The sequence below is a fragment of the Lycorma delicatula genome, chromosome 12 (assembly GCF_047948215.1).
Source record: "Lycorma delicatula isolate Av1 chromosome 12, ASM4794821v1, whole genome shotgun sequence".
Taxonomy (NCBI): domain Eukaryota; kingdom Metazoa; phylum Arthropoda; class Insecta; order Hemiptera; family Fulgoridae; genus Lycorma; species Lycorma delicatula.
Genome location: NC_134466.1, coordinates 19865261 through 19886599, shown reverse-complemented (window position 1 = coordinate 19886599; position 21339 = coordinate 19865261). Strand labels below are relative to the sequence as shown.

Below are 21339 nucleotides of genomic sequence, written 5' to 3'. Positions count from 1 at the left end.
ATGGATTCGTTTAAAGTACCTACTATAAGGATACTATTCTTTGGATATAAGGATTCTATTCTACTATAAGGATTCCTATTTTTTGGATAATGGCCTAAAACTTACATAAGTAAATTTTTTTGATAGTACCAACCATTGGCCGAGGATGTAAAAAAAAATGGGGTTTCGAAGACAAAAAAAATCATACCTCCCAAATAGGTACAGTATCGAATCGGTTTAAAGTGGTCGTTAGTCATTTAAACAATACCTAAAACTTTAGTCTGAAACAATTTTTGATATGACCAACCATTACGACAAGGGATGACCAAACTCTTACTGGAATTATAAGAAGATGGGGCTTGTCGTATGGTAAAAGTGTGAATTTTTTTCACATGCAACCATTGGCGTATTGAGTAACTTTGAAGTTTTTCTTAACTTTAAGCTTGAAATCTTTTTTATTCCTTACTTAGCGCCGGTGAAATCTACCTCCGCCTTTTGGCGTGCCGAAAAGGATTTTTTTTACTCATCTCATTAATTCCATAAAAAAGAAACAAAACAGGTTTAAAGATGTAAACTCAGTAATTTATGCAGACACAGGAGTAAGTCAATCAGACATTGTGTGCTACAGGACAACAAAACATTATGTGCAAGGAATACAAGTCAAATCAAAATGTAGAGCAGTTTTATACGTATTTAGTGCACCAATTAAGATTTCAATATTCTGAAAAGCTATCGATATTATGTAATGAGGCTACAGTTCTCATTTTAGTCCAGTTTCACCAAAACTACTTACTGTCCACTGAAGTTCAGATAGCTGAGTCCACGGTTATGGGTTATCAGTTAACTTCTATTTCTCTCGCTACATATTCTCTGGGTCCCTATTGGCAACCCGGATCCTGTTTCTGAGGACTTAACTCATTATAATATTAGTTAGTTTTAATTTTTTTTGTAAACCTAAAATCTCTACTATGTGAAAATAAAAAATAGGCTGAAGGGTGGATAGTCTGGTAAGACTGAATGAAATATTTGACCAGTACGCACCATCACGCTATTCGTACACTTAAAATTATAGGTGATACTATTATTTTACTATTGTAACACTTACAATTATAGGTGATAGATTGAAATCTTGATTACTGCTCCCAAGAGCAGTGCAGTCACATTAGATGTTTATTTGACTGAAAAATTACTTGACAGGCCCAAGATCCATCAGTCGCTGGGCCAAACCTGATAAATGAGCAAAATTTTGGACGGTTGGTCATACTGTTATGTAGACTTGTTTCATACAGTCCTTCCCAGTCTGGTGTGAAATAATTCACAAAAATTCCCTTATTAAAGCACGTTATCAAATCATATTGATCCTTTTACAAATTAAATATATCAGGAATCAAATTAAATATGTAAGACTAAACTAACATTTGGCCTGTAAAAAGATGTTTAAAACGGCCTATCTCTGAATATTTTTCAAAAAGTTATTTTTGTACAAAATAACGGCTATTATCAAGATTGGCCTATTTTTCCACAAAAATAAAAACATACATAACTTAAGAAAGGGCATATCCTGATTTATATCAGAGATAACAAGATTAGGACTTGTTACCCCCTTAAAAACATAGCTAAAATCAAGCTCAATAAGACAGTAAAACGTGGTAAAATGTGGTGTAAAAAGCCCTTTTAGCATGAAGGTGAAATTATAAAAAAAAAAATTGGTTATTAAGTTTTCTTATCAAATTACGTTTCTAAACAACAATTTTACTTTATTTACATTTAGTACGCTTTTAATTTAATATTCCTTTTGTTTAAAACAATTAGCGTAACCTGATTCTTATTTAATAAACGTAAATGTTATCTTGGTGAGTTCTACAAAGATTAACTAGAAATATTCCATAAAGACCAAGGTTTTAACAGAATAGTAATTCTTAGAAACAAATGATTACTAATTAGTGATTACTAGGAACACGTTCCATTTATTAACGCTTATATCTAGTAAATATCATATTCTTAACTTATATATATATGTCCTAAAAGTCCTTAAAGTTTTTCCATGATTACAAAAATGTGTTACAGTTATAGCTGTGCGGGTTGCGGCAAAACAAAGCAAACATTTTTTTTTTTATATTGGTTTGCGTCTGGTAGTGGAAGGGCACTGTGATCAATTTTTTATATGATGGCGTCAATCCAGGAGAAAACGCAATGTATATCACGAGTCGAAATCACTGATAACTGTGCAACAAACTTTTAGAAGGGAATACGGACGACTATCACGTGATAGTAAGAGTATCCTTGCGTTGTATGCAAAGTTAAGGAAAATGGAAGTGTAGTTGATCTTCCGCGAACAGGGCGGCTATCTGTTATGTTTTTCAGACGAGGCTACTTTCCACACCTCAGAAAAAGTAAACAAGCATAATGTTAGAATAAGGGCTCAGAAAATTCCATACTTTACCACGGAAAAAAATGAGAGATTCTCGTAGAGTGAATGTGTGGTGCGGTTTGATGTACAACAGAATCATTAGTCCCTTCTTTTTCATCGCGCAATCAATAACTACTAACATTTTTCTGGATAGCCACAACATATAACCCATCTGGGGTTATGTTAAGGACAGAGTCTATGCAATACTTGCAGCTGATCTGGACACATTAAGACGGAGAATAATTGAAGCTGTTGCTAGAGTTACCGAAGAAATGTTGACCAAGACATAGCGTGAAATTGTTTATCGGTTGGGCGTTCTACGAGCGACAAAAGGCGCATATGTTGTACTTTATTTATTGACATGATAAAAAAACCTTGATAATATTTTCTTTTTTTCCGCATAACCGCACAGCTGTAAACCTAATAGTTTTGTTATTGTTTTTGTAATAAATTGTTCTAATCATGGAAGGACTTTATGAACACCCTGCTATAATTTTTAAGTATCGGTCAAATGAGTTAATTGCTTTTGTTTTATTTTCATAATTTAATTAATTACATTTAATTTCTGTTGAGTTACATAATTACTTGTTATAAATTTATAATATTAAAAAAAAAAAAATAGAAAATAGAAGTTAAAAGAAATATTTAACACTTATTTTGCCTTAAATTCTGGATGTAGAAAATTGAACAGCTTGGTTGCTAGAAAGAAAATGATACAAGAAGTGCATATCAAATTAAAAAGTAGAATAGAAAGGGTATTATAAAGTTTAACTTTCCTAAAACTGCTATGATTGGACGATCTATTTGTAAACAGTGATGACACAAATTTTGGGAAAATCTCAAAATTTCTATCGTCGGTTAAAATTCATTCTTTCAATTTTAATTAAATCTTTCATCAAATTTTAATTATTATTAATAATAAGAGTACAAATGCATAATCATATATTTAATTTGTCTTATTAACATTTTTTTTTTTTTTAACTATTTCTTATCATTTGGATTTATTATATTACGAAACCTAAGAAAAAATATCGCTAGAATATTATAAAATATCAGCAAATTTGCTTATTGCATTATTTTAATAGATTAGGAAAAAGTTAATAACACAATTTTTTTTGTAATTTTACTATATAATGAAAAACAAATTGAACATTATAATTTTTTTTTAATAATTTTCTTTGTTTTCATTTTTATTTTAGAATTCAATTAAAGGTTTATGAGGAGTATCTAGGTAAAAACGAAAATAAAATATTACCGACTCTTCTTAACCTTCTTGACGCAATCCCGGATAAAATTATGTAAGAAAATATTATTTTTGCAACAATTATCATAAATATACGGGTGGGATAAAAGTTAGTCTCCCGGCCACTATAAGAAAAAAATTAATATATAAAATTTAATCAAAACAAATACCGATAACTTATATTAAAATTAATTGCAATGAAATTTTAAACCGTACGGTAAGAGTCCCACAGATATCATTTCTTCTGCTCAAAAAACAAAAATTTCTAAAACACAAATAAAACTGTTTTTAACAAAACGATACTGATATCAAAAAAGAATATATTTTATTACCATATCTGTTATTAATTTAGAATTAAAAAATAAATACATGTAGTATATTTTCTTTTAAATTGTATTATTCCCAGTACATTATCAAGTTTTTGTACGCTTCCTTGTACTATCAGGTACTGCTATCTACGGTGCGATTCGTAAAGGTAGATTAAAAATAATGAATAAAATGACGTATTCGAGTCCCGCGGTTCACCAAATGGAAAAAAACCGTTGTCTAACCAAATTCGAGGTATTTTTTGAAAGTATTTTTTATTACTTATCTAACTGAACTGAAATATAATGTTTTCTCGCTTATTTTTTTCCCCATTTTCATTTCACTACAAGGTTAGGTCAGGTTAGAACTGTAAACGTAGTTCGCTGCCGTTTTGCCTCCTACAGACGAAGTTCTAACGAACTCCGTGATAATTAATAATAGTGTTTTATTCATTGCGTTGTAATTCTGCTTTTATTAATTCGTGGCAACATTAAACGCTGAGTTATACATTTTCTAATATAAAGTTTTGTCCAGTTTTATAAAATCGACTGTTTGAGGTTGTTACGGTCAATTACATTTGAAGAAACCATGTGGTTAACAATTTCGCAGGTTGAATATTTGCAAGGCAAATAACATCAACACGTTTTTCCTTAGCGCCCTGTCCGTTCAGGAAATGTTTTATCGAGATAAAATTTTACTAACAACATAATGAGGAGGATCCCCATCTTGCTGCAAACAAGATAATAATAACCTTGTAGCTAGTTTTATGCCAATATTTTCAAATTTTATTTCAGCTTTTGTAGATGTTAAGATAGTAGAAGATTACGAAATTTCGCACGGGATTCGCCATCGATTTCTGTAATATCCTATTATTTTTCACGAACACCGAAGAAAACAGATTCTTGTTTTTCGTACATAAACACCAATATAATCAATTAAATTTTATTTATATGAATTGAATAACAGTTGAATATAACAAATGCAAAAATAGTCGCGCCTATTACAAAAGATACTGACTTTTTTAGCATGCCACATACATACATATATTTAATACAAAACATAATTTAAAGTGAAGAAAAAAATTTGGCAATCAAACTGGGTCACAAGTTTAATATTTTGCAGAAATTCGTTTTCACTTGCACTTCAAATCAATTTTTATTAACAGTTTATAGATAAACGACAATGCAAATAATGAATTAAGAAACACAACTAATAGCGATCGAAATAACAAAAGCCAATAGCTGAGTGAACATCTTCAGAATTTACAAATTGATTTTCATCTCAGCTGCATTTTTAAAAACATATATCCAAATAATTCCAGCCGAAGCTAGAATATTCTTGAGGTGATTAAAGTTTGTGCTTAGAGTAATATTATGTACGTATTAATTGAACATGAAATTATTTAAAAATATAGTTTGTAATCGGTTAGAATTTTTCATCTATATGGAAATATATGAATAGCAGAAAATTATTGCTTCGGTAAATGAAAATAATTATTTTATTAATATTGTTTATAGAAAAGGTTATTAATGCAATAGATACAGAAGAGAAAAATTCTTACCAATTGCCTTGAACATAATAGCTCTTAAAACAGAATTAGAATTAGAATTAATACATTTATTTTACATCATAATTTATCGGTATCAAAAGATTTGTAAACCTACGGCTAAAAGTAAATGATCACTGGTGTTTTGTCTTTGGAATACTAGTATATTTCATTGAATTGTACACAGTGCACTGTTTAAATCTACGAAACGTAACTAAACAAAGAATTGAGACAAATACCATTATTTGTGTGTCGGGTCCTGTCTACTTTTACGTAAAAGAGATGTCTCACTTATCATTGTCCTTTTTCGTCTGTGATACCACATACAGTAAAGACGAGGTCGAAGACAGAACAAGAAGTTATCGTCCCCAGTTAGTAAAATATAAGTCTTAGTTCGGGGGATTTCAATATTAAATTCGGCTTATTTTATATTAAAGTAACGAATGATAAAAAGAATTATGTAATACTAGGCTCGGCTGATAAATTTTGCACATGCGTGCTTAGTATTGGAACCAAAAGATATATTGGAATGAAATAAATACGAATAAATGTAAAATATCGTAGCTACAAAATACAGTATTATTTTACAATGTAATCTCCGTTTGGAATGATACACTTTTCCCAACGTGTGACAAGTTTTTGCATTCCTTCACTGAAAAATTCTGGCGGTCTTTCTAGGATCAAAGTGGCCACAGCCTCCTTCGCCTCATCGTCGGTGATGAAATGATTACCTTTCTCTTGATCTCTAGATCTCTCTTGAGATGATGGAAGAAGTGGAAGTCGCACGGAACCAAATCCGGCGAGTACAGCAGATGGAAAATAGACTCACAATTCAGCTTATGGAGAGCCATAAGAGAGTTTGCGCGTTACCCATCGTGCGCAGATATTACGTTAATCCAATTGTTCAATAATATGGCCTACTCGTTCTTTAGATATGTTCGCTGAGTGATTCGCCGGTCAGTTTGAAGCAAATCATCCACCTCCTTTCGACGTTTCTCATCAGTCACAGAAACCGGTCGTCCGCTGCGAGGTGCGTCCTCAATTGTCGCATTAACAGCTTTACATTGACTAAATTTCAACACCCACCTATTCACATTACTCCAGTTAATAGTTTCACAACTGTATACCGCTTATAAACGATGATAAATATTCGTAAGATTCAACTTATAGCTGTTAAAAATCCTATAACTGCGCGTTGTTTTAACCGTTTTGACATATTGGCCGTACTCGACTACATTTTAACTGCATTTAAACGGATTTCAACGCATTATCCCAGGTATGTAGAGGGGAATTTTAGGTATCATGTGCTGCCACACTCTACTCGATATTACCTTTTGTCTCCGTGCAGCACGCCAGTGTACAAAATTTATCAACAGAGCCTCGTAATTAATACAAATGATGCAACACTGACGTGATCCACCAGGTAATAATTTCATAAAAATACTATAACACAAGTTTCGTAATTTTATAGATACGCATGCAGCTATCGAAAAACTCATTAGTCATAATTTAGTAATTAGAAATCATAAGTCTTTCGTAATCTTTAAAGTAAATAAGGCGATCAATAAAATAATGTTTTTATCACATTACTGACACGAACCACTTTTCGCTTAGAATAGTCATCGACAGAGGGTTATTGAAATAATCCTCTCTTCAAATAATCATTGTATTATTTTTTCCAACCTATATTTAATACAGAGTCATCAGTGTACGGAACAAAAACAGAAAGAAAATATTAGTTAATAAAAAAATAGATTGTGAATTCCAATAATACTATACTAAATTAAACTAATATATTTTTTCAGAATCAAAAAAGGAAAAATATATACGTAAGTAATCAAAAAGTAATATTTTATTAATAGATTTTATTTATTGAAATTATAGATTTCAAAATGCCTTCTTTCCTACACAGTTCAATTAAAAACCTCTATTTTTATATATTTTCGTTGTTCTATACGATATATCTAACCCTAAAATTAGCACGAGCGTACAATACACTTAAATTCACACATCTCCAGTTGCAACTTCAGAACGTTCATCACAAGAGGGCATTTGTTTAACGTAATTTCACTAATGAATATTATATATATTTTTTATATCAGAATATATATGTTTTAAATCAGAAAATTTTTATTTAGAATATAAACTTGCAAATATTGAAGTATTTGAACAAAATTTAATTGAATATATAATGTAGCACAACCTGATACGATGGACTTTTATACATTTCATTACTCTGCCAAAGTAAGTAATTTAGTTCTTATTGCTTACTTGAATGTAGTCTGCATTACAATAGAGTCGGTACTAATATACTACAGAAACAGATATTTGTTAAAGACTTTACAAATTTTAAACCGAAAATATTTTTTAAAAATCAACCGTTTATACGAATACAAATATTTTTAGCGTGAAAGAAAATAAATTCTTCAAACAATATGTTTTGTTACAGATTTTAACAGATTATTTTTTGAGTAATTTAGAACATATTATTCCCAAATTTATAAATTCTTTGAGTATAAAATAAGATTGTAAAAACTACCTTAACATACTAAGGTAGTTTTAGGAGAATTTCTCCAGACTATTTTTAGGAGAATTTTAAATTCATGTAAAATTTACAGCTCTTCAATATAATCCCTCCACGTGTAAATGCATGCTAGCGTATACCTGGGAACGTTCTTTCAACTTTCGAAAGAGATCAAAGTCCGGAAGGCGCATATCAGGACTGTACGGTGAATGATGAAGGGTTCTCCAAACGAAATCGACTTAAGTATCAACGACAGAACCTGCAATATGTGGCGACGCATTGTTATGCAATAATGACACACCACTATCGATTTTTTTTGGATGTAGTTTCCAACTCTCGGTAGTAAAATCTTCTGAATAAAGTTTCTGTAGTAAATAGCAGTCATAGTAATTACCAGTTGACTCTTTCCGTTGCAATAATACCCTGTTTATCGAAAGAGAAAAATCGTAATTTGCTTCAAATTTGACTGCATGCGACATTTCTTTGGTCTCAAAGAATGTTGACTCTTCCAAACACTGTTCTGTGACTTCAGTTTAAGTTCAAAATCACCTCCATGTTTCATCAGCAGTCATTCGATTCAATAACTGCTCGCCTTCTCTTTGAAAGAGAGAAAGTAATTTCGTTGTTTTTTGCTGCTCCTTCAGTTGGTATGGAACTCATCGCCCTGCGTCCTTTTTTTCAAATGTTCTTTTCAGCAGTTTTTTTTTTCATTCCGGTTACATTTTCGATTTTTCTCACTGTCACATAACGATCTTCGTCGATCACCGTGGCAACAACTGTGATGAAGTTCTTATTATGATGTAGTACATAGTGAAGTCCTTATTACAACATTTATTAGTTTCAAATTTCCTTTTCTTTTATCGATTAATATTCTTTTAATATTTATATTCACTTTTTAACAATATTATTGAAACGTCCCATTTTAGTGTACTAAATATTCTGTTCCCGACAATATTTTAGTTAATGAAATCTTATATAATTCAGGATTCTAAGGGTTGTTTTCGTGGGTTGCGTAAGCGGCCGTTTCCAAAGTTCAATGAAATTTGATAATATGAATAAAATAGCCAATATTTTATCCACCGAATCATGTTTACGACTACGCAAATTATCACAATTTTCTTGAATCGAAAAATGTTGTAATAGTCTTATAATATTTTTTTTTTACCGGTAGGTCTTTTAACATTATATTCTATATTTTGTTTACTAAGATAACCCATGGGGAAATCGATTGGAAAAGCGACCAGTTATAGTAGTTTTAAAAATATTTCGTAATTAAATTTTTTCCTGAGTGTTTACTAATATTTTTCTACTCACTAGTATAATATTTTTCATTAAAAATCGGATAACCGTAATGGAGGATTGTAACACAATTTTGCTCATAACTTTTATATATTCATAAATTATAGGGTTGTTAACTTAATACGAATGTTAATATAGCCAACCATATTAACCTCGTATTCCTCGTTACATCGCTAATGTAATTATCTAAACCATCCAGAAATGAGTTTCCGTCACTTTAGAAAGGCGATATGTAAATCACAATCGGTTGTAACCAATCACAATTATCAGATTTTATTTTAATGCTTAATTCGTTACATTCCAATAACAATTCACATGAAACGATATGAAATTTAGATTATTTTTGACAAAGATGCACGACCCATCACATTTATTAAGTTTACAGCATTTTTTTATGATTTTGTAAGCCGTTTTACTAAAATAAAAACGCATATCAAGAGTTAGGTTAGTTACTATTAAAAATATATTTTTAAAATTATATTACCGTTAAATAAAATTTATTTAAGTTGGTAAGAATATTTATGCGTAAATTATCAACTACTTTAACATTGTGCTTACCTAAATATTGCTTCGTAACCAAAATAACTTTCTCTTATGCGAATGTAATCATCCAGAGTTTTACCCAGACAATTAAATCCAGACATCATAAATTTTATAGAATAACAGACTTAACGCCATTAAAGTTAAAAATCACGTTAATTGACAGCAGACGAACATTTTGTAGTCAGATTTGTCGGTACATTTCCGAGTGATTTCAAATCCCTTACTTTGATATCCACCACCTTCTAGGACCGTTCTCCTTCCTATTGAAAACTTTTTTCCAATTTGAAATCTTCACTACTGTTCCTTTTAATAAACAGTCTGAATTCGTTGAGAAAGTTTAGGCAGTATAGCGAGAGAATCACGTTAATGTACACAGTTCCGTCAGGTAAATTTCCTTTAATATGCGAAGTTCGTAAATATTTTTTTTCTATTTTTTGTCTGAATCTTCACTGTCCGCCATTTTATATCTACACCATTTTTCATCAATAATGAACAAAATAGGAATTGTCAATGATGGAGAGATCTTGATTTTTCTTAACACACAGCCCTTCCGATGCATTAACTTTAGATTCATATATTTCAGTTTGTAGTGTTTTTGCCATTTCTTTTATTAATTTAAGGACTTCGTAAATTCTCAAATCGTTAAGTCCTACTATACTGCTGTAGTTTTACGAATTATTTTGCTACTTCGAAAACCTAGCTCACTAATAATTCATTTTCCCCTTAAATGTTTTGTCTTCAGCTTCATAAAATTCTATAAGTATTGAAAACTCGTTGATTTTTTTTGTAATAAATAAACAACAGCTTTTCGAAGTTTGAAAAATGTTTCCTTTAAATCTTCAGATTTCAGCTTTTATTTCCTTAACTTCTTTCTCATTTATACTTTATATATATATATATACTAGCATTTCCATCGCGGCTTCGCCCGTGCGGTATATTTACTTGCATTTCCCCTTGCAGTCAGGAGATATTTAGCCGGTTATGGTTAGTTTCGCTCGAAAAATACAATGTATAGTAAAATTTTTCAGCAAAAGTTCTATACCCAACTCATTGAGTAATCTAAGAATGTGTGCTTCAAAACATTCGGCCTCCATCTAAAAAATATTAGTTATAAATAGTTACCCGTAATTCGTACGTTTTTTTTTTTTGTCTTCAGTCATTTGACTGGTTTGATGCAGCTCTCCAAGATTCCCTATCTAGTGCTAGTCGTTTCATTTCAGTATACCCTCTACATCCTACATCCCTAACAATTTGTTTTACATATTCCAAACGTGGCCTGCCTACACAATTTTTCCCTTCTACCTGTCCTTCCAAAATTAAAGCGACTATTCCAGGATGCCTTAGTATGTGGCCTATAAGTCTGTCTCTTCTTTTAACTATATTTTTCCAAATGCTTCTTTCTTCATCTATTTGCCGCAATACCTCCTCATTTGTCACTTTATCCACCCATCTGATTTTTAACATTCTCCTATAGCACCGCATTTCAAAAGCTTCTAACCTTTTCTTCTCAGATACTCCGATTGTCCAAGTTTCACTTCCATATAAAGCGACACTCCAAACATACACTTTCAAAAATGTTTTCCTGACATTTAAATTAATTTTTGATGTAAATAAATTATATTTGTTACTGAAGGCTCGTTTAGCTTGTGCTATTCGGCATTTTATATCGCTCCTGCTTCGTCCTTCTTTAGTAATTCTACTTCCCAAATAATAAAATTCTTCTACCTCCATAATCTTTTCTTCTCCAATTTTCACTTTCAGTGGTCCATCTTTGTTATTTCTACTACATTTCATTACTTTTGTTTTGTTCTTGTTTATTTTCACGCGATAGTTCTTGCGTAGGACTTCATTTATGCAGTTCATTGTTTCTTCTAATTTTTTTTTACTCTCGGCTAGAATTACTATATCATCAGCAAATCGTAGCATCTTTATCTTTTCGCCCTGTACTGTTACTCCGAATCTAAATTGTTCTTTAACATCATTAACTGCTAGTTCCATGTAAAGATTAAAAAATAACGGAGACAGGGAACATCCTTGTCGGACTCCCTTTCTTATTACGGATTCTTTCTTATGTTCTTCAATTGTTACTGTTGCTGTTTGGTTCCTGTACATGTTAGCAATTGTTCTTCTATCTCTGTATTTGAACCCTAATTTTTTTAAAATGCTGAACATTTTATTCCAGTCTACGTTATCGAATGCCTTTTCTAGGTCTATAAACGCCAAGTATGTTGGTTTGTTTTTCTTTAATCGTCCTTCTACTATTAATCTGAAGCCTAAAATTGCTTCCCTTGTCCCTAAACTGAAACCAAATTGGTCTTCTCCTAACACTTCCTCCACTCTCCTCTCAATTCTTCTGTATAGAATTATAGTTAAGATTTTTTATGCATGACTATTTAAACTAATTGTTCTGTATTCTTCACATTTATCTGCCCCTGCTTTCATTGGTATCATTACTATAACACTTTTTTTGAAGTCCGACGGAAATTCCCCTTTTTCATATATATTACACACCAGTTTGTATAATCTATCAATCGCTTCCTCACCTGCACTGCGCAGTAATTCTACAGGTATTCCGTCTATTCCAGGAGCCTTTCTGCCATTTAAATCTTCTAATGCACTCTTAAATTCAGATCTCAGTATTGTTTCTCCCATTTCATCCTACTCAACTTCCTCTTCTTCCTCTATAACACCATTTTCTAATTCATTTCCACCGTATAACTCTTCAATATATTCCACCCATCTATCGACTTTACCTTTCGTATTATATATTGGTGTACCATCTTTGTTTAACACCTTATTAGATTTTAATTTATGTACCCCAAAATTTTCCTTAACTTTCCTGTATGCTCCGTCTATTTTACCAATGTTCATTTCTCTTTCCACTTCTGAACACTTTTCTTTAATCCACTCTTCTTTCGCCAGTTTGCACTTCCTATTTATAGCATTTCTTAATTGCCGATAGTTCCTTTTACTTTCTTCATCATTAGCATTCTTATATTTTCTACGTTCATCCATCAGCTGCAATATATCGTCTGAAACCCAAGGTTTTCTACCAGTTCTCTTTATTCCGCCTAAGTTTGCTTCTGCTGATTTAAGAATTTCCTTTTTAACATTCTCCCATTCTTCTTCTACATTTTCTACCTTATCTTTTTTACTCAGACCTCTTGCGATGTCCTCCTCGAAAATCTTCTTTACCTCCTCTTCCTCAAGCTTCTCTAAATTCCACCGATTCATCTGACAACTTTTCTTCAGGTTTTTAAACCCCAATCTACATTTCATTATCACCAAATTATGGTCGCTATCAATGTCTGCTCCAGGGTAAGTTTTGCAGTCAACGAGTTGATTTTTAAATCTTTGCTTAACCATGATATAATCTATCTGATACCTTGCAGTATCGCCTGGCTTTTTCCAAGTGTATATTCTTCTATTATGATTTTTAAATTGGGTGTTGGCAATTACTAAATTATACTTCGTGCAAAACTCTATAAGTCGGTCCCCTCTTTCATTCCTTTTGCCCAGCCCGTATTCACCCACTATATTTCCTTCCTTGCCTTTTCCAATGCTTGCATTCCAATCTATTATTATCATCAAACTATTATTAAATTTTCATCTCCTTTTACGTGTTTAATTGCTTCATCAATCTCTTCGTATACACACTCTACCTCATCATCATCATGGGCGCTTGTAGGCATATAAACGTTAACAATCGTTGTCGGTTTAGGTTTTGATTTTATCCTTATTACAATGATTCTATCGCTATGCGTTTTGAAATACTCCACTCTCCTCCCTATCTTCTTGTTCATCACGAAACCTACTCCTACCTGCCCATTATTTGACGCTGAGTTAATTACTCTAAAATCACCTGACCAAAAGTCGCCTTCCTCTTCCCACCGAACCTCACTAATTCCTACTATATCCACATTCACCCTATCCATTTCCCTTTTTAAATTTTCTAGCCTACCAACCTTTTTTAAGCTTCTAACATTCCACGCTCCGACTCGTAGAATGTTATTTTTTAATTTTCTGGTGACCCCTTCCTTAGTAGTCCCCACCCGGAGATCCGAACGGGGGACTATTTTACCTCCGGAATATTTTACCAAGGAAGGCGCCTCCATTATTGATATGTGAAATGCAGAGAGCCACATTTTCTTGGAAAAAAGCAGCTGTAGTTTTCCATTGCTTTCAGCTGCGCAGTACTCAGAGGACTGAGTGATGTTGATACGGCCGTTTAAGTCATTGTGACTCACGCCCCTAACAACTACTGAAAGAGCTGCTGCCCTCTTTCAGGAATCATTCCTTAGTTTGGCTCTCAACAGATACCTCTCCGATATGGTTGCACCTTCGGTCCAGCTACTCTGTATCCCTGAGCACTCAAGCCCCCTCACCAACGGCAAGGTCTCATGATTCATAGAGGAGGAATTCGTACGTGTAAAAGTGAATTTTTCTCGGGTCTTACCGTTACCAGACAAAAACTACTTGGAGGTAACCGTACAACGTTTCTCTTTTTTTAATTACTTTTCTTTTGTTTTTAGACAAGTAACAAGAGGCAGGTGACCTGTCGTGTTGCATATACAGTAATGTTAAGGACCCATGTCGTACACCGTCGCACCACTTAAAAAATCGAAATTAAAAAAACCCGAAAATGATTTTTAGATATTTATCTGAAAAGGTTTGAGTAGTACTTTTATAGAGGTTTGAGTAGTAGATCGTGGATACCAATGTTTTTCGTTGTTGGTTGGGTTTCAATTACCCATACATCTCCTGATCTGTCGACCTGAAACTGTATAATCCGACACTTCATTTACATTCATACATATCATCCTCTAAAGTAATTCCTTAGGTGATTCCAGAGGCTAAACAGAAAAAGAAAAAAAAAAGAAGATATTTATTCGAAGAGTCGAGCCCCAATGTAGTCAATATCCGTTTATCGTAATCGGAAATGGAGAATATTTGCAATGATTGTTCAAATTTTTTTACATGTTACATTTTTTCACCGCTTGCATAGTCGAATTTCGAAAACTGAGAAATTAGTTTTTAGATATTTATAAGAGAATTACGCACACTAGAAACTAAGTCGATATCTTCACTTGTTACCAAAAAATTAACAAAAAAGGAATTTCATAAAATTCCTTTTCGTGTGCACTTACACCGTAAGAGTAAGATGTATACAAATTTTTATCAATTTATCTTCAGTAGTTTTTGCTTAACGTTGATGGATCAGTCAGTCAGGACAAGTTCTTTACAGGTACACACATATGTCTATATATATATATATATATATATATATATATATAGACAGTACCAAATGGTTTTCGTTCTAATATCTTACTTTCATTGATTAATTAATTTTGAAATCAAAAAATGCAACTATACTTGTAACAGTGAAGAAAATTTAAGAATTTTTCATATTTTAATTGCTTATAAAACTGAAACTTCAAAAAAATATGAATGTAAAACATGAGAAAAAATTACTATAACAATTTTCGTTACTTTAAAATCTATATTTTATACACAAAAGCAGCGGATACAAAACTTGTATCACGCGATCATTTAAAGAAAATATAATTTAATATTTCATAAAATAACTACCGATTTTTGTATTGTGTTTAAAATTATTTATAAAAGACTTTGAAATTATATTTAAACAAATTTACACTTTCTTTCAGCGAGACAGATTCGATAGTATCAGGAATCGATATTACTGAAACGTGAGTAAGTTTTATTATATTTTTTTAATATCATGACGAACAAAGAGGTTGAAATACGAACAAGAATTTCATTTACGGAATTCAGTCAAGTAACTTAATAATTTCTCTGCGATCTCACAATACTGCAATTCATACATTCCAATTCTCAGGAAATGAAACTTTCTTTTTTTTCTTAAAAGTGATAAATTCGACTTACCCTTATACATTTCGATAGCTTCTTATTACAATCGAATTTCTTCACTTTTCATAATTCCTTAAGTCGACCAAAAAAATGATAAATTGATGGAACTATCTCTATGCCGAGTGGAGGGGGAGTAGTACATACTAATTGAGTTCATACTGTGTTTCATACAGTGTTTCATACAGTGTTTCAAAGTAAAAGCAGAAATGTAATATGAACATTATCCTCTTGGAACAAGACCTTCCAGGCTTCCCTTCAGCTAGTAAGACAATGGCGTAATACTTAGTGATGATTGTTCTTTGTTCTGTAAGGGAAATTTGGTAGAGTATCCCTCGCCAAAAAGAATCCCAAAGTACATTCACATTATTTTACCGGGTAAAGATCTGGTTTTTGCATCGTGTTATTGAGATGTGCTCGGTGCTTGCCACTGGATATTCATGTTTTGATACTGCGGCAAAAAAGTACATCGATATTTCATTATACTTGTTATGAATTTGTCTCTTCCTTTTCATATTACTACAGAAGTTGTGAGAAATATATTTTCCCATATAAAAAAAAAAATTATTTAGAAGAATGGCATTCATCATTTAACGATTTTTTTAAATTTATTCATTTTAAATTTATTTAAACAAAGCACAAAATTTTCAGTTCCATTTTTTGAAATCTGAAATTGTACTCCATCACCCCTACATTTATCAAAGCATTTATTTTCATAATAAATCACTGTACCATCGATTTTGCAAAATTACATGTGAAATAAATAAATCGTTTAACGTTGTTGAAAAATTGGAGCTGATTCTTTTAATAATTTAAATCTTATTTCTTATTATCATAAATATTTTGTTGTAATTGAAATATTATTTGTATGTATACAGCAAGGGACAGTGTCCCTTGCTGCTGGATGATTCTATCGGGCGTGTTTTCAAAGGTTTATTTTATATGAAGGGTCTAATTTTTCAATTTTTGTCTTTATTTTATATTTGAATTTTAAGGACGGATTTAATTGCATTCCAATCCGTTGTTAAACCAGCGTTATCGAACCCATTTCATGGGCCGACCGCGGAAGGCTAGGCTTTTGAAAACCTGTCCTCCCGACGTAATTCCCCTTCAGACCGTCCACTGATGTCCTTTCGGTGCTAACCCTTCGTAAGCTAGCAGGAATACGCCACAACGGGGCACTAACTGTATGGAGGGAGCAATGCGCCCCCTTCTCCGGAGGAGTCGCAATTGCTGATTTAAATTAATGAACTAATGCAGTGAAGAGCTTGCTTATATAATGTTGGTGGGGCCGCTGATTCTCAAGAGCCGAGTGCATCCGTAAGAAGCCGAGTGAAGTGTAAAGAGCCGAGTAAATCTGACTGAAGCCGAAGATTTTTAAATTTAAAAGTCATACAATAAATAAAAATTAAAGTTACAACATTTAAACAAGAGCAACAAAAAGTGACCATACGTTGTTGATGTTTCAAATATATTTTAAGAAAAAATAACACGAAAAATTGCCATAACCTCGCCAGTAATTGAAGTGAGACTATTCAATGTAAACGTTAACATAAAATACACTACAGTAACTGATCAGTCAGATTTTTAATACCCTTCCACGAAGTGAACATGGGAACTCTAACTTACAGCATTGCATGTGAAAAAGACACAATAAAATCGATATTTTGGTACTTTCGGATCTGCTTTAGAATCTGCAGATATTTCTGAGTTATTATTTACTGGTATTGTCCATAAGGGTTGACGAAGAAGATTATTTAAAAATATAATCTTTTCAAATGACACACCAAACCAGAGTATATTTTTTATAATTTATTTCCAAATATTCTCAGTCATCCTTGTGGCTATGTTCAGTGAGTTACTAGAAATTCAAAAATCTGTTCTAATTAATGTTTCAGAAGTTCATAGTTTAAATTTTGAATTGCCATATGATGGTGATATATGATAATTGATTTATTATAATGATAATCATTACGCATTTAAAAAAATAATTTATGCTTTTTTTTACAAAAAAAAATGATTTCTTGTTTATCGTATTTCAAAATTTCTTTAATGATTAATAAACTGAATTATTTGTGTGTTACTTAGGGAAATACTAAAAATGCAGTATTTTACACTGCATTTTTAGTCAGGCCTAGCTATGATTGTAACAGATTGTAAGAGTTGTTTTCAGTTAAAGGATTTTTTTATGCACAGATAAATTTTTAATGTATATAATAAAATGATTATTATATACATCATTTTTAATAATTATTTATATATTTACTAGTAAACTGATCACAAAATTTCATTGTATTAAATAAATAAATTGGATGCTGGTAAAAAACTTTCTAATTTCAGAATTTCAACTGATGATACGAATACCAATAAACAAACGTAAGTAGAATTTCTAATTTATTGAAGTGTTCTCATATTGGACAAGCGTTTGTGTGTGTGTATGGAGGTTTGGGGTTGGTGGAGGGTGTGTGAGAGAGAGTTTGTGTGTATGTGTTTATCATCAACACACATGCGCACACTTCTATAAATCTATGATATCCATTGTAATGTTCAATGTAAGCCAGATTCATACATGGTAGACTGCAAGTTGAATACTGTTATAAATCAGTAGAAAGTTACTCTTACTTAATATTTTGATATATATATTTCTTAATTTCACAAAAATTGATTTATTTTATTTAGCGTATGCACCAAAACACAACACCAAATAAAGTCAAAAATTACAAACAAAGTTTTAACAAATTAATATAAGCTACTGATTCTGGAGTCGCCATCAGGAAACCTTCAGGATTCCCTTCATAAGCTGTCCTAGAGCAAAATTCTGTGATGTGTTTAACAGCTTGATTTTCACCACACTCACGAAGGGGCGTCGGTGTTTTACCCCATTTATACAGGTAATAGGCGCACCTACCATTTTGAGTTCGTATTCTGTTTAAGCGTTGACCAAGTCTTACGTGGAAAATCAAAACCCGGCGGCCTTTGAGTAATACATGGGACTTGGTTATTCTGCATTGTGGTCCATTCTTGACGCCAGGCGTCAGTTAGATTAAATCCGTCCTCTGTGGCAGAGAACGGATAGACTTCACAAAAAAAAAGAAGAATAATGTTGTTCATTAAAGAACATAGTGGACCTTAGAAATAACAAACAATAAATTAAATATGCGAGTTTCTAAATGAAAAATAAAGTGTAAGAAGATTAAATTTTATGGAAGAGATTAATGAAAATAATTAGAAAACATTATTTTTAAAGGTAAACAAAGATGTATCAAATACAGGGGTTTTATTTTTAAAAAGCATTGCTTAAAAGCTTGCTGAAAGAGGAATTTAAAGTATTTAAATTTACATATTAATAAAGTAACAACTTTAAACAAATTGCAGAAGAATTTGCCCCAATAAAAACGCATAAAAAGTGTCAGTGGGGGAACAGCGAATGCTACGAAACAGTGGAGAAGAGATATCAAGCATAATTGTTACATCAATTCCAAAAATCAGAAACATCCTTCCAAAACCTAATAAAACAAAGAAAAGTAGCCACACCAACCATAAGGAAAATAAGAAGATAACACTATAAAGACACACATAAATCAGTAAAGAAAGAATTAAGCAAAACGGAGTCAAGAGACTACCACAAAATCTTCAAAAAACAACACCAAAATTACGAACCTCCAACCCTTCTAATGAAGGATAAAAACCATAATCTGTCCCATAACAATAAAAACAACGCAGAAATCCTAGCAAAATATTACAAAACACTCTTAAATCGTAAAAAACTGACCGAACCCAATAACAAAACCTGCACCCCAATACTACCATTAAACATTAACCCTCACGCAATAAAAGAAGTCTACCAAGCACGACATGAGATGAAGACAAAGTGGCAGGAGAAGATCATACCTTTGTAAAGATCTGGAGACATGCAGGAAGACCAGAAAAAATCGCCGTTCTGCAACAGCTTGTCAACATCTGCATCAAAGGACAACTAAAAGAACAGTGGATGACAGCTCTCTTCCACCCGCTAAACAAAAAAATGGCCAAAATATACCGTAACAACTACAAGTGAATCTCACTCCTAGACACAACATACAAAATGTTTTCAGGAATCATCCTTAATAGGATCGGTTTACAACTCCAGAAAGAACTAGGAGAATACCAGAGAGGTTTCGGACGTGCGAGGAGCTATCCAGACCAAATCGTGACTCTCAAGTTAATAATAGATTACAACAGTAAAAGAAGTAGAGATATGGTGATAACAATTGTGGACTTCAAAAAAGCCACAGAGAATCCCTACTAAAAATTCTGAGATACCTCGAACTACATCTGAAGTTAATAAGCATGATAAAACTGATCCACACAAACACTAAGTCAGAACTGAAATTCAGAGGCGAACTCTCAGAATCATCTGAGATCAATTTAGGACGGTGCCAAGGAACGGATTCTCACCACTACTACTTAATTGCACTCTAAAAATTGTTAATTAAACTTGCCTCAAAATATCACTCGAAAGAACAGAAATTATGCCCCCAAAAAAATTAAAAATAGTAAACATTAAGTCAAAATGAAAACCCAGTTTAAATACTTTGGCGAAATAATAATAAATTTCCTAAACAAATAAACCTCAATCCAAATTACAACAAACATACTAGCTGATGCACAAAAATTAACCTGATACACCTTTGTAAAAAATATCTGTATAAACGCAAAAGTAAGACACAACACAATTATAAAACCGAAAGTCACATATGCAGCAGAAATACTAATACCTGAACGAACAATCAAAGACCGACAGACTCCGGAAAATCGAAAGAAGAATTGGAAGAAACTACATTTACAAAAAGTACCAGTTAGATGGGCATTGGCTGATCGTGCCCAACAACATCGTGTGCAGAGTTAGAACCAATCACTGATTCATGCATAAGAGGAGACTAGTATGTCTCACGAATGAAGATTCGAGATTTCTGAAACAGCTGGTAAAGTCAAATCTCGACTCGAAAAACACCAACACAGGATGCAGATGGATCAGTTAAATAAGAGAGGATCTAAAGGAAATTGACCTTACATCAGAAGACACCACAGTCAAGAAATAATTACACAAAAAAAATCAAGTGCAAAAACAATCGCTTACACTCCCAAGAAAGATATTCACAACACAAACTTTTTCAACACCAGAAAGGACACGAAGATTAGAACGTATGAAAAAGTACTAGGAGGACCGCAAGGCCCGAACAGTCCTTCGAAGAAATAATGGACTGACTAAAGTGATCGTATGCGGTCATAAAAGATGAAAAAAATTTATTCCAGATTGATGTTCAATAGTTATTACATTCAATTTCTAGCAGAATATGTTACTTTTCCTAAAATTGTGATTTCTACACCAAAAAATATCACTGGTATTAGTTTATGAGTAATGATTTGCATAATTGTTTAATTTTAGCACTGCATATATTTTTTATTACGGTCACAATTAAGTGAGTGGATTGTTGTTGATTATCAATATATTTTTTTCACAACCGCATTGTGTTTCACATACTCCAACTTCAAATTCCTATACAGTTATAAATTAATTTTGCCAATAAAAAAATAAATAAAAGTCACATTTTATTTACTAT

General features: G+C 32.2%; 1 protein-coding gene across 17 annotated transcripts in view; it reads left to right on the top strand.

Annotated features, from left to right (window-relative positions):
- Positions 1 to 21339, top strand: part of LOC142333432 (uncharacterized) — a 115822-nt gene that overhangs the window by 44840 nt on the left and 49643 nt on the right. For 9 of the 17 annotated variants that reach the window (XM_075380513.1, XM_075380509.1, XM_075380511.1 and 6 more), the window contains 4 exons: positions 3589 to 3687; positions 7290 to 7313; positions 15517 to 15558; positions 18077 to 18112. In XM_075380513.1, the coding sequence (XP_075236628.1) occupies positions 3589 to 3687; positions 7290 to 7313; positions 15517 to 15558; positions 18077 to 18112 (201 nt within the window). The remainder of the gene's footprint in view (positions 1 to 3588; positions 3688 to 7289; positions 7314 to 15516; positions 15559 to 18076; positions 18113 to 21339) is intronic. The other 8 variants (XM_075380520.1, XM_075380523.1, XM_075380522.1 and 5 more) reach the window with 1 other exon arrangement.